Raw genomic sequence first — 15,252 nt, 5'->3', positions numbered from 1 at the left:
CTTTCAAAGTGCGTTATAAACCCTGGGCATTTTATGGATTCTGTGTTTATTTTAGTTAACAGAGCAGATTTGTCATTGGCTGCCAACGAGTAAGATGCATGAGTGTGTTATTGAACGTCAGACGCTATTTTTATACCTGTGAAAATAGGAAGTGCACAAGTCTGCACCTCTAAGTGACTAAGTCAATACAGTTAACACACCACGCTGAAACAGCAGGCAAACGTGCACTCACATGACATCTTCTTATGAGTGGATCTTATTTGTTTTTAAAAAGTGCAAGACTCTCTCAGTGCCAAAGTATTATGTTTCGGGCTCTTGGCTGCCATCAGATACGCAGATAGATCAAAACGTCACTTTTTTTTTTATCAGATCAGCTGTTTTTTTCGGGGGCTGTATCTCCGTAAATTTGAGAGCAGCATTTTGGTTTTGATCTGATTAAGCTGCAAGTGATTCATACCAGGAGGCATTCTTACAATTTTCGAAAGTGCTTAATGGCAAACATCTCCTGTAACATGACATACCTTTGTTAAGCTGAACTAAAAAATGTAAAGTAGGCCTGCAGCTCAAAAATGTAAAATCAAACAATGCTGGCTAAAAGCCTTGTTTTGCGTAGTGATTGACAGGTCACTGGGCTTCACAGGGAAAGTGGAATGCAAAGGCCAAAGAAAGTGCATCACAAGTGCAGCTGAGGCTTGTGTTGGACAGCGAGTTGCCAAGGAGAGCAGCCAGAGCAGCCCTGGGGAAGCTTAGGCCAGTGGAACTCGCTACATGTGACTAATGACTTTGTTAAAACCCTTTAAAACACCAGCGAGAGGAGCCAAATGTGCCATGTGTCCATACTAATTAACAAAGAGAAACAAATGTTCCCAATGTGTATGCTTTTTTTAAATGCTTTTTTAAAATGTATATAATACTTCATTGCATCATAATGCAGCAGAAAGAATGTATTTGTTGTATGTCATCAGTCTTTGATTTAACAGTATATGGATGCAATGCCTCGTGTATAAATTTTTGCATGTGTACAGAGGTGTGAGAATCACACCATATTGTGTGAAACCTGAGCTCTCTTCACGCCATGCATAGTTTTTCAGGAGAAATTGGTGAGAGAGAGCAGTGTGGTGGAAGATGTCTGCGTAGGGAAGGGATGCGTCACTGGATTAGTGCCTGAGAATCAGTCCCAGCCTCTTCATCCTGAGCTGCTGAGACTCCTCCAGAAGGACACGACACTCTCTGCTCGTTTGCCCCGTTTTCCCTCCACCAAGCCTTCCACATGAGCCAGCCAAGCTGTGCCTCCCCACCAGGATGAAGAAAGAAAAGAAAACACATGCTTTACTATTTCTCCTTCTGCTTCACTTCACCTTGGGTAAGGCTCTGCTTTTCTTTTCTTTATGTTCTTATGCGTGGTTAAGACTTCTTGCCTTGCTCTTATCTGGTTAATCCTCTGACACAGAGTGCATGTCCATCTTAGTGTAGACTGCTCATGCTGCCTGTACTTTATATCTAAATGTGTGATAGTATGTTGGTGTTGTGATAGTGGAAAACCTAAATCCAAGTACATGTATAATTCATCTCCTCCTCTCCCTCCTCCTCCTCCTCTTCCTCCTCCCCCACTACTTTTGGTTCCTGCCCTTTTTTTTAGCAAGTGAGTGCAACAATTATGTCTTAATTACATAAGCATTTCCATTAGAAATAGAAAAAAATCCATGTGATTTATGTAAACATTTTCAGCTTTATACAGTATCTGAAGTCACTTCTGCTTAAATAACTTGGAGCATGTTTATTTGTTTAAAGGGCAATCCGACTATGCTCCGTATTTTTATGATAACGGCCCCAGCCGTACAAATGGTAATATGGCCTTGTTCAGCATCTCTGAGGATACACCAGTTGGTAAGTCTCACTTTCACAAAACAGATCTGGTTAATTTTAGTATGAAATAACGTTTTGTGTAGTTTACAGGTGTTCATTTTTCATGTGTAGATGTAAATATGTAATTATCACGCTGGTGTGGGGCCCGCAGCTAATCACTGTAAAACCTTTTGGATTGTGACGTACATCACGACTTACAGAAGAAAACAATATGGGTGGTGGCTCATCTGACCTCATTATTAAATACCATTTACACTGAATAAGAAACAAGAATTGAAACAAATGGTTTGAATGATTTTTAATGAACATAGAAATGTCATGTTTTTCTTTGGCATTACTGTTTCTTTGTTGTTTTTTTTTACCATATAGGGACACAGATATACATTCTGAATGGTACAGATCCAGAGGGAGATCCGGTGCGATATGGTCTGACTTTTGAAATGGGCTCCAAAGAATATTTTAGGGTGGACTCCAAATCAGGAAACGTGACTTTGATTCAGGAGCTCGACAGAGAGGTGAGTCCGTGGATGACACTCTTGTTTTGAAGAAACCTGCTGTTAATGTGACACTGCTGTGGCTCAAAGTGATGTTCACCTTTTCTTTGTAGAAACAACATGAAATCTCAGCGCTCGTGAGCATAACAGATGGTCGCAATAAAGTACGTTTTTACTGTTTTTATGATATAATTTTGTTTATACTTTATAGTCACTAATTCACTGCAATAATTACACCATTGACACTATACGATCTGTATTAAAAGGAAAAGAAAAAACAAAGATAGAACTGTGAAAAAGATATCTACTACAGTACAAAATAAGTGCTGTTACAGAATGTAAACAACAGGAATCTTACCATGCTTACAGTCTGTAAGCATGGTAAAATTCCTGTTGTTTAGTAAGATGCTTACAGACTGTAAGCATCTTACTAATATACATATTATTATGTATAGCATACATAATAATATAAATTATCATGTATATAGAATATACATTCTATATACATAATAATGTATATAGAATAATCTTTTTTGATCACTCTTAGTTAATAATTCCTCTCTGAAAAAAAGATATAGCTTTGAAATAAATAAATAATTGTTATGTTGTTTTAACCTGTGAGAATTTGTATTCTTGTTACTTTCAGGTTGTTGAGACGGTTAGAGTGTTTGTCACTGATGTCAATGATGAACCACCTGAATTTCAAAACCTGCCTTTCATCATTGACATCCCAGAGGTACAGGTTTTCCAATAAATACACCCGTACAATATAATAAATGTAATACATCCTTTCTATCGATCTTTAGAAAGGGTATATTTTGAGTTAATCAAACAAATAGAGGATAGTGGATTTTAGGGTTTTTTAAATCTCTTGTCTCTTTTAGGATACTGCTCCAGGAAGTAGCATCTACAAGGTCCAAGCAGTGGATAGAGATATGGGATCAGGAGGCAGTGTCTCATATTATCTACAGGTAACCCTACAGCTTCATTCTTATGCAGATGATGCACAGTTGTGATCCTGTGACACTCTTAGTCTTGGTGAATTTGAGTGCTAGATTGGAAAAGTTTGCAACTGAATTAAAACAAGGCTGCCCAAGGCTGCCTCTGTTTTGTTTGCCTAAGTCTTCAGGAACACACATGTAGAATTTTAAGCATTAAATCTTTATTTTTGGTAAAGAGAGTTATCCAAATGTGTAATACATCCGAACCAAATACTTGTAATGTAATTAATGTAATTATTTTGCATTGCATCTCTGGCATTAGGCAGAAAATCTCTCTCCAAAATGCAGCAGCCAGGCTTTTTTTTTTTTTTTCGCCTTCTTGCACATGGCCTCAAATTGATTTCAGAATTGATTGTAACATTTTGCTAATCACATATAGAGCCGTAGCTTGGCTCCAGCCTACATCTCTGGGCTCTTTACTCCTACACCCTGGAATACAGTCTGCCAGCAAGTGTATCCTCTCAGCTCCGAAATCCTTATTTGAAAGCATGAGCAAGCTTATCTGTTTACAATTTTATACTATTGTTTATCTTTTTACTGTTCCACACTTAGGCTACTTTTTATTGCTGTTTTTCTAGTTTTTGATTAACATTTCTAATTTCTAATCCATTGGAAAATAATTTTATTATTATGACAGCACCATTATTATCTACAGTGGCCATTTGAGTGATGAGACTTGTGTGGAGGAAAAGATTAATCTCATACCAGAGAGCAGTCTGGAAATAGTGTGACTTAAGTGGATTAAATTTCAATTACATTTGAGCAAGGCACTGAAGGTTTGATAGCAGCTTAGGTTTGGTCTGGGCCAACAGCTGACTGCACAGTAGTTGTTACTGTCCATGTGTCAACTGTGAGACAAATGGAAGTGTGAAGAAAAATGCCAAGGTTGAAGTGAGGTAAATCAAGATATAATACTGTTCAGAAGCATGTTTGAAACTAGCTAAAAATAAATAAAAAAATGTAACTTGTGTCTGCTGTTAACACTGCTGTGTGGCTTTATACATTATCAGACCTCACCGTTTTCCAAGTTTACCATCGATGGGAACAGCGGAATCCTAAGAGTCAAACCTGGTGAGACTTTGGACTACGAGACCACGCCCACACACTTTGTGACGGTGGTTGCAAAGGTGAGAGGTCACTGTCGCCCCCTTGCCTTTGGATGTGTCTTTTTGGGTGCAGCAGCTTGGCTTTTGATATGTTTATTATAAAAACAGAACGATTTTAAGGGGTTAGGTTTACATCTGTACAATTGTGCACATAAAACAATTGTCGGTAAAGCAAGGTCTGTTTCAAATGTCATGAAAACTTCAGTCTTGACTAAGCTTTTCTGAACACCAACACTTTGCTGAATTTCCACAGTCTCGATGTGAAGTGAATGGGAGTCTGCTGAAGAGTTGACAGTGATCCTTCCATTGTGGATAATAATATGATGGAGACGGCTTTAGTTTGTTTTTCTAGCCTCAGCTCCTATGTGTGCCTGTGGAATAACATACAGATTCATAAAAGCCTGATTTTAAAGTTGCTCTGTAAATAACAAATCAGATACTGAGAAGTTGAATCTCTGATAAAACAATAATATAGAATAATACTATATGTAAATGATTTCTGATGCTACAAGTTCCATCAATATAATCAGTTTAACTCACTAATGTATGTAATGTAATAAAATACATTGCAGCATTTTGTCCACACAGAAAAATGTGTCTTTGCATCGTTGCTGTCACTGAAGCATCATACCATAATTAACAAAGCCATGCAAATGAAATGTCAGATTCCACTGTCTCCAATTATACTGAATTTGACAAGTGTGGATTAGGAGGTTTACGTACCAGTTTTAAACAGACATATATACAGTAACCAGTAAGGCGCAATTTGCAATTATAGTGCTTGTATTTTATTTCGTAATAACTAGTTAACTTAAACTCATCAAACCATTTCAAGCTAGACATCTGGGTACTATATAACATAATATAGTTTTAGTTGGGTAAAATGGGGAGTACTCATAGTAAAATAAAATGTCTGTTTAGCGATTTCAAAAATACCTCAATGCTATAGATATTACTTAATAAACAGATATTACTTCATAAAACGGCGCATTAACAAAGCCTCTATCTAACATTGTGTCTCCATTAACTGCCAAATGTAAAATAAAATGTTCTGTACTAAGACTTTTATTTTATTTTATTTTATTTTAAGACTTAATTTGCCATGGATAAAAGTATAATCTCACTCAACAGTCTCACTGTTTGTTTTCTCAGGACGGAGGTGGAAAGTACAAGGGGAAGCACCAGGTTTTGACCTCCACAGCCACAATGACAATCAATGTACTTGATGTCCAAGACATGCCTCCATCCTTCATAGGAACCCCTTACTTTGGTTATGTCTACGAAGTCTCAGTTCCTGTAGGTCCTCCTTGCATTCTCTACACACCAGTGAAGAGGTCAGAGCACTGGTTTTGTTTACATGCACTAAATACGCATATGATTAATTATGCTTTTCTTCTTCCAGGGTTCTGAAATATTCACCGTGTATGCTAAAGATGGAGATCAAGGCAATCCTAACCCATTACATTATTCCATTATGAACGGTGAGAACAATACATCAACAAATTAATTCCAAGTTACACTATCTTGTTGTAACATGTTGTTTGTCACTTTTTAGGTAGTGATGGTGTCTTTGACATAAATAGCACGAGTGGATGCATCACCCTGACAACTTCTCCAACTCTGCTGAAATACGAATTATATGAAATTATAGTCAAGGTAATGTTGTTGTTTTTTTCTGTCTCCCCCCAGTTATTTCTTGGGAATTACACTATATATATATATATATATATATATATATTCAACCTATTATTATTACTACTGAATGCATTGTTCATTTTCAAACCCAGGCGTTTGAGGTAGGACCAAACAATCAGCTGCAGGACTACGACATTACGGCGGTGACGGTCCGGGTGGTGGATCTCAACAACCATCCTCCGACCTTTTACGGAGAGAACGGACCACAGAGCAAGTTTGAGGTCACCATGTACGAGCATCCTCCTCCAGGGGAGATCCTGCGAGGCTTTAAGATCACCGTCAATGACTCCGATCAGGTACATGTATTCCCAAATTTCCTCTACGCTGCTGATTCCTTCCTTTTGGTTTATTGGTCTATGTGTGCCTGCTGTACTTCAATAACTAACAAATAACTAACAATCATTCATCAAGACATCTGCCAGATGGTTTCCCTTTTATTTTATCTAGCAAGGTTTGCTGAAGTCATCTTGAGTCTGATAAATCTTAGTTTTCTTGTTTTTCTGGGCAGCTACTAATTCACAATTTCTAAATTCTGCTGTTGTTTTTTCTTTGCAGGGAGCAAATGCTAAATTTAAACTGAGACTAGTGGGGCAGAGTCGAGTGCTGCGAGTGGTTCCCCAGACAGTCCTCAATGAAGCGCAGGTCACCATTATTGTGGAAGATACATCTGGCATCGACTATGAAAAGGGACCAACCCTTTATTTTAAGGTTTGACTTCATATATCACTAAATTATTAATGAGTATTATTGAAATAACTCCAATATCTGGGGCTGCAACACATTATTAACTTACATTTTTCTTGTTATCTTTTTGATTAATCGATTAGTTGCTTTGCTTAGAGCCCAAGATGACATCTTACCTTAAAATTCCTTGTTTTCTCTGACCAACAGCCCAAAACCCAAATATGTTCAGTTTACACTGACCCAACATTTGAGATGCTGGATCAAGCAAATATTTGCCATTTCTTCTTCATAAATTAGAAACAATTGATCCATTATGAAAATTGTTGGTGATTTATCTTTAGCCACGCTATCAGCATGGCTCTAGGGATGGCAAAGACTGAAATATCGTAATGACAATGGAATGAATTTTGGCTTCACAAAGCTGCTACAGTGACTCTTATAATAAACTAGTCAATTAATAACTTTTCAGCACTGATTTAATTACACTTTGCATGTGTCTCTCTGCAGCTACTGGCGGTGGAGATCGACACTCCAGAGAGGTTCAGTGCAACAGCTGACATAGTGATCAATCTGCTGGACACCAACGACAACATCCCCAAATTCACATCCGAGTATTACATCGCCAGGGTCCCTGAGAACTCTTTGGGAGGCTCCAGCGTTGTGTCTGTAACAGTGAGTCAATCACGATTAAACTCAGCTTTAACTGTCCAGAGTGATTATATAATCCATCAATCCTCCAATAAATGCATATTACTTGGGGCAGTTCATTAGATAAAAGCAGGTTATCGACAGACAAAAGAAGCCTGCTGCTCCCTGGTTTTGTTTTTGTTGGTCCTGAAATTCATGTGCCCATGTGACATTCTGGCATATGCTCTTTTTTAGTATATGCTCTTGTATAGTATAAAAAAGAGCATATCCACGTCAAGGAGGGCTTTCATTAATAGTAATATTGGCATGTTTGTTTCTTCCCTTTAATTATACTGTATCTATCCTGCAATCAGGCAACATGTCCAAGCTACACAGTATGGAGTAAAAAGCTTAATTTTGCCCCAAGGTTAATCATGCTGACGTATACCTCCACCCCCACTCACCACAGGAAGAGACTTATAGCCTGCCCCACCCACATGAGCTTAAGACCCTAGCTGGTTATCCTCAGCCAGTGGCAGTAAAAAAAAAAAAACATCTAAATTGATCACATTCATCCCCCCAAGAGTAATTCTATTAAATTAAATGTATCAAATTGGTAAATAATCTTGCTAACAAAGTGTACATGTTTCACTATATACTATATGTGCTATAAGTATTGCCTTTTAATCTCTGTCCTGTCCCGCCCTCCAGGCAAATGATCCAGATTCAGGGCCCTGGGGTGAAGTCAAATACACGATTTATGGATCAGGATCAGATTTGTAAGTAAAAACCTTTCACTCTTGCCAGTTTAGGTTTGGTCCGATCAGATACTTAACTCTTGTACTTCCACTAAACACATTACAAAGACTAAAAAGTATTTCTTATGCGTATATGACTCAAGATTGCTCAGAGGTTCAGGGTGTTTGGTAATCTCAGCATGACACCAGTCCTGATTCATCGTTGTCACTTTGATGAAAGAGGTAAGCAGGAAACCGGTTTGTTTGGCCCCTCTGCTGCACAAACAGCTCACTCTAAAATGACTGCAAGATGCGGGCTAATCTTCTAATTGGATTGGTGGGTTAAAAATAGACAGCCTGGCCCGTCTCACATAGGGAGAGCCAATTAACATGCAATGTGACAGCTGGAGCCACAGAAACGGCAGCTTTGAGAAGCAAGGCAGCATGCAGCGGAGGAAAAGTGAGAATTTATGCTCATCCTCAGGCAGCGACCTGAGTTAATTGTGTGAAAGTTATCAGCTTCAAGGCAACTTGTGAATTTTCACAGTGGAAAAAACAAGACAGAATCGGTGGCTGAATAAATGGCACCAAGCCCGATGTTGAACTAGAAAGCACTTTCGAAAGCACAAACCTGCACCTATGCTGTAAATTCATTTCTTATGTGTAAAACACTTATTTTCATCTTTGAAGTTATTCTGATGGCAAATGTTTTTGCTTCTAGAAAAACGACACAGTCTTGGTAGAGATGGATCAGTGTTGATGCTACATGATCCAGATCCAGACCAGAAATTAACCAGTTATTCATTGACCTATCCTAAGTTTTTTATCAAATGTCGTTGAAATCTGTTGGAGTAATTGAGTTATCAGATAGAAGAAAAACGCTGCAAAGAAAAACACAGCAGTATGTAGTGTTACCATCTGGCTCAAGGGCAGCAACAAAAGGGAGGTCACATACAGATAGATTAATCAAAAAGTAGTTTATTTAACTATATAGACTAATAACACAACTTAACTCAACATAAATGTAATGGTGGGGTATGTAAGTGTAGAAGACATCAGTCGTGTTTGCCATGTGTTGATGAGTGAATGAATAGTGTGATGTGTGTTGTAAAGTGCAGCAAACCAAACAAAGAACAAAATGGTGGATGGCTGCAGTAGGACCAGCTGAAAGAGAGTGAGACTCCCCGGAGGGCAGTCCTTTATGCCTTCTGTAAGCCACACCCAGATGGCCAGGTACAGACGACCCTCCCAGCTCCACCTACCCGCCCACTCCCAGTACCTGCAAACAAAGGAGCAGAACAATACAGGCGGGCAGATTGGGAGGGGTCGTCACAGTAGAAATGAACCTGAATAGGAAAAGCACAAAGCTCATAAGAGTGTAGCTTCCCAGAAAAGGCAATACAATTAAATCTCAATCAGAATCAGCACGCAAACAAACAAAAGTTTCTGGACAAAAAACCCATACATAACATAATTGGAGGAGATAACATAACACTTTATTTATATTGATAACTAAGACACCTGAACACAAGACACAAGAGACACGATAAATTGACCTACATTATTTAAAATGAAACAAATTAAATGAAAAAGTTAAAGAAATGAAATTCAAAAGCTATACGTACTCTATCTTCCTGATTTCTGAGACAAATGGTGATACACATTTTAATCTCTTAACCATCTGTTTATTTTCACAATAGATGGTTTTCTGAGATAAAGGACAGAAATCAGCTTTTTATAGTGTACTCTTAATGTGAGTCATGTTGAGGTTCACAGGATGTGATGTGCTGTTAATTAGGACACCTGGTTTGTGTTTGACACAGAATGGATTGTGGTTATGACTCATGCTCTTTCTCTGAACCTGCAGGTTTGCCATCCAACCGTCATCAGGCCTCATCTCCACACAGCCCTGGACCAGCCTGGACGCAGAGGTCAGGTCTAAATACAACTTCTACGTCAAGGCTGAAGATTCGGAGGGAAAGTACAGCTTGTCTGAAGTCTTTGTCACCATACTGGACATGAACGACCACTCTCCAGCATTTGATGAAAAACTCCTGGAAAAGACTATGATAATTGGTATACCTGTCAGAGTAGAGGTACATCATGTCTAATCATTCCTCTTGTACTGAAAGTCGATAAAAACACTAGTTGTTTGTGATCAAACTGACATTTAGAGAACATTGTATAGAAGTCCAGGAAAGCCAATAAAGAAAGGAAATTATCCTAAATGATTAGAATTCCAATTGCCATTAGTGTGCACAGATCATATATAACAAAACTGATTAAATAATGTTACAAAATCTAATGTTTAAGAGTTAATCGTTACTGCCAAAACTAAAGGATGAAACTGGTGATGTTCTATACTTGATCCTCTTAACAAGTGTTGTCTGTGTATCTAAAACCTAATATGGTTTCCTTTGAGGCCATTGGGGCTCCATTGTTGTGGAAGACATGATCCTTCATTACGACAGATAATCCGTGCATGAAAATAGTCCCGAATGAATGCAGCGATTACTTGTGTTTGAGTGCCAAGCTGCTTTTTTTTTTACTGAAAATTTGTATGTAACAAAGGTTGCTGTACATAATCTTCATGACGATACTTTTATGGGCTAGTTTTTTGATTTACAAAACAGATATTAAGCTTTCAATTGAATAAATTGACTTAAAGTTACCGAAATATCCAATCATTTTATGTTATTCTGCTTCTTTCTACAGGCGGTGGATGAAGATGCAGAGTCTCCGAACAACGTCATTGAGTACTCCATAATGACGGCTGATCCTGACAACGCGTTTGATATCAATGCAGAGACTGGAGATATCAAGCTGAAGCCGTACATCAAGTCCATGGAGATTGTGCAGAACATCACCAAGCAGAAGCACTGCAAGTGGTCTCTGGTGGTCCAAGCCAGGGACAGAGGCTCTCCATCCTTCAGCACAACAGCCGTGGTCAACATCGATATCACAGAGGCGGTAAGACTTAGTTCTGACTTGCAGCATGCTTGCAGCACTTCCTATTCCAAGCTTTAGGCAGCATGAACTATAGATTCAAGCAATTAAACATATGATAATAGGCATTGTTGTCATGCTCATAGCTGCTAATTCAGCATCCTTGTTTCAGCCAGTCACACGTCATTGATCTCATATTCTTTAAGAGATAATGCCGGTAATTTTTATGCTTGTATTATTATCAACAAGTCAAATGAAGAGACCAAAACCAATGATGAATTTATCCTACTAACAAGGGGAAAACATCTGTCTCGTAAGCTGTTAGTTATTCCTCTTTCATCACTAACCAGTTGCTAACTTTATCTGTCCATAAAATCATCTGCCTGCTGCAGCAGGAAACACTAAATGTGACATGTAACATAAAAATAAGGCTAAAAAGCTCCATAGAGCTGCAGAGTTGGTAACAATTATCTGTGGGTTTGTTACAATGATCCACACTTTCTTATTACACATAGTTGTAATAAAGTAGCACTTTCTAATAGTTATATAGTTTGCAGCTTTACATGTTAATACATCATAAAAGGTTTTTAATCTATAAAGTCTGCAGTTGTACATGTTGTTGATACATGGTTTTTGGTCAAAAGAGTTTTTCACATTTTGGTAACCCCAAAGGTTGTTCTCATTGAGGACTTATAACTGATCTTTAAAACGTTACTAAATGGTTGAAAATGCCAATACTTACAACTTACAAACCCTTTATTTCTTTGCTTACTAGAAAATAATTTGATTTGCCAAAAACACAGCTACTTTAAATATATAAATTCATACTGGTTTTTGTCTCTTCGGGAAATTTGAAGATATAAAATAACAGCAGCATTATCCTTTAAAGTTTTCAGTCATTTACATGAACCCATATTTTACTCTGTTTTCACCATGTTTTCAATACTTCACTGTACATGATGAGATGACTCAGTGTCTTTGGTGTTGTTTCTATGTTGTGCATCGTGCTTTTCAGATCAAAGGTCGAATTGTTTCATACTTCATGGGCCTCAGCAAGCGTCCGTTGACTGTATTTGGGATTTGTCTCAGCATTGTCACTTCCCTCCTTTTACTCACAGTCTGCATATCCACAATCATGTATTGTAACTCAGTGAAAAAGTCCCGAATAAACCCAGAGAGTAACTATATCAAAGTGGTGCGCAGAACCAAGTGACATTCATTCATAACCTTTAAAAAGATATCTATTTTTTTACTGGTTAGCTATTCATTGTTTGTCTGTCAAAGAGTACTGAAGCACATTTGAAGGAATAGTAAAACAATATAATGTTTGTAAAATTCCTATACATTTTTTTATTGGAAAATATTTTAAAATGCAATAATTTTTCTAAAAATGTAGTTTGTGTTTTTACACTACCGAATCCTCTTTGATTATCTAAAACACTTTTAGCTGTCTAAAGCTATAAAGCTGTCAAAGAGACAAATATGGAGCCTTTATCTTTGGATCAGTTAATCTACATTTGTCTCACACAAACATGCACTTCACTCCATTTTGGTCCGATGAACTGTTATCCTTCTTGTTCAGACCTCATCAGTCACATGCCAAAGAGAAATCCTAACGCACCGCACTGCCAGACGCATTCCCAACAACTAGTGTTGTGCATAGTTTTTAGCTTTGCATCAGCAGTCCTGTACTGTAGGACAGGAGGATGACTGAGTGTGAGTGTGGGAGTGTCACATTGTTGGTAGACATGTTGTGTGGGCCTCCTCTGTCAGTGCTTTGCATATCCATCTCATGCATGCATGCTTTGGAAAAATGCTGCGTTAATGCTTGGATTCAGTCCCTTGGACTTGATTTAAACTATTTTATTGTGCTTTTTCACAGACTCCTCTCAAGGGGCCTATGGCGGCCTTTTTATTGAAAAGTAGGGACAATCCAATGAAAGCTCTAGGGATGGTCACTGTTATCATTAGCTTATTGGTAGGGGTGACTGTCTTGATCTCTACGGCTATGTACATGCGTAACTCAAAGTCAAACAGGATCATGCCGGCACGTCGCATCATTAAGAGGCGACCAAGGGACCAGCAGCCCTGGAACGTCAACATGCCTGTTGTCAGATTCATCAACCCTGCAGATAAGTTCCGTGTTCTCAACCAAGAGGGCAGCCACCAGCAGGGCACCAGCAGCCCCCGGCCGAAGCCTCCTCTCCCCAGCGCTCCTCCGCCTCCATCCAACACACGGTCTAATGAGAGGCCTCGGGCGATCCCAACAATATCTGGCGTGCTGGCCTCCAAAGGATCAAAGAAAGCTAAATCTAATTGCTGCAAAGAGGGAAATGTCCGCTCTGCTTTGGTGTCGGAGCTTAAAATGAAGCTTGAGCAGAAAATAATTGAAAACAACCAAGGCTATTATTAACTCTGTCATGTAAATGTCTTGTTTAAGGTTCTTTGACAAGTCTACTGCTCTTAGCTTATCTAATGTCCGAGAGTTCTCACCTTCATGTGATGATCTGGTAGTGTGGGCCTACCTGTAGATTATTCACTAGTAAATGATAACAGAGGTGTTACTGGAAGGTTAACAGATATTTATGTCTTAAAATGAGATATTAAGCAAGTGGGCATCCTCAGTTGGCCTGGCTTAGGTGAAGAGAGGACCGTTTAAGTCTGTCTCTGGTGCAGGGGGAGACAATTCACCACACTGCCATCTTGAGGAAGATTAAATCATTTTAGGAAGTATCACTGTAAATTGCCCAGGGAGAGGATTACTAAGATTTACTGTGTATACATAAGTTATATAACTTCCTCAAAGTGTAATTTAATGGTTTAAACACATCTAGGATTTCATCCAATCAATCATGCTAAATAAACATTTCTTCTTGCTCACTGGAGCGTGCAGCTGAATGACACGGTCATGATGAACAACACTGCTTCTTATAAAGTGCTGACGGACCTGTGTGTTATTTTTTTTACTGTGTTACATCAGCAGCTTAAAAGCTACAAGGTTGCTCTTTTGTATGATTACAATGTGCCACTGTAGGGTTTCACAGTTACACAAGCTAATAGAGTTGCTTTTCTTCATTTGAGTGTGTAATTCTAGACAGAAAATGTTTTTATATACATAACATGGGTCCATTTTAAATGTATATATATATATATATATATATATATATATATATATATATATGCATATATTACAAGATATGAACATTTCCCAGTTGTATCTTGCAGCAGTAAATTACATACGGTCCAAAATAAACTATCTAACTCCACTTAAGATTTCAAGCACAGATCACTATGTACTGTATATAACCAGGACATTTACAAATATTTATTGAAATATAGAGTCTGTGTCGAATATTTAGGTTCCACTCCCAGTTACTTTCCATGTCACTCTTCAATGCTTTCAAATGTAGGCAAACAGAATTATTTTAATTGCTGTTATCCATATCTTGTGTCTGACTATATCTTAACTTATAACTATCTAAATCTCCACTATAAATTACAATTTATGGTCCTTGCAAGTAACATATTTGTACCGTCTTTGTACTGTCTTGATTTTGATTTTGAATAAATATTTGAAAATGATTTGGTCTCTGCTCTATTTTGTCCAGAGACTACTGTATATTAGTTTAAGTTAGTTTAGTGTAGAACATTTACAGTCGTGAAAAAATTAGGACACCCATGCTAAAGTTGACTAAAAAGAGGAATACAAAAATCATCTTTTGCAAATTGAGCTTAATGCCTTAATTAAAAAAATGAGGAAAAATCCAATCTTTAAGGACACCAATGGTCTTTGTGAATGAATAATGTATCGTAAATAAATAAATGTTCTTCCTTAAAATACAGGGGGCATAAGTGAGTACACCCCTATGTTAAATTCCCATAGAAGCAGGCAGATGTTTATTTTTAAAGGCCAGTTATTTCATGGATCCAGGATACTATGCATCCTGATAAAGTTCCCTTGGCCTTTGGAATTGAAATAGCCGCACATCATCACATACCGTTCACCATACCTAGAGATTGGCATGGGGTACTTTCCATAAAATCATCTCTCAATGCAAATCAAACCAGCTATTAAGCTAACTGAAATAAAACCATA

The 15,252-nt window shown here is 38.0% G+C and overlaps 1 protein-coding gene across 1 annotated transcript; it reads left to right on the top strand.

Moving 5' to 3' along the window:
• The first annotated feature begins 1,177 nt into the window (after positions 1-1,177).
• On the top strand, positions 1,178-13,569 carry LOC144536610 (cadherin-related family member 1a). The gene is made up of 18 exons (XM_078279830.1): positions 1,178-1,363; positions 1,640-1,642; positions 1,792-1,887; positions 2,236-2,381; positions 2,474-2,524; positions 3,007-3,096; positions 3,245-3,331; positions 4,372-4,488; positions 5,620-5,763; positions 5,870-5,948; positions 6,023-6,123; positions 6,255-6,458; positions 6,718-6,870; positions 7,354-7,518; positions 8,185-8,252; positions 10,078-10,306; positions 10,926-11,180; positions 13,039-13,569. The coding sequence occupies exons 1-18, from the start codon at positions 1,303-1,305 to the stop codon at positions 13,567-13,569; spliced, it is 2,580 nt and encodes an 859-aa protein (XP_078135956.1). The 5' UTR covers positions 1,178-1,302.
• Positions 13,570-15,252: the final 1,683 nt, after the last annotated feature.

The sequence above is a fragment of the Sander vitreus genome, chromosome 21 (genome assembly GCF_031162955.1).
Source record: "Sander vitreus isolate 19-12246 chromosome 21, sanVit1, whole genome shotgun sequence".
Lineage (NCBI taxonomy): Eukaryota > Metazoa > Chordata > Actinopteri > Perciformes > Percidae > Sander > Sander vitreus.
The sequence above is the reverse complement of the archived record's forward strand: the minus strand, read 5'-3'. Positions and strand labels throughout refer to the sequence as shown.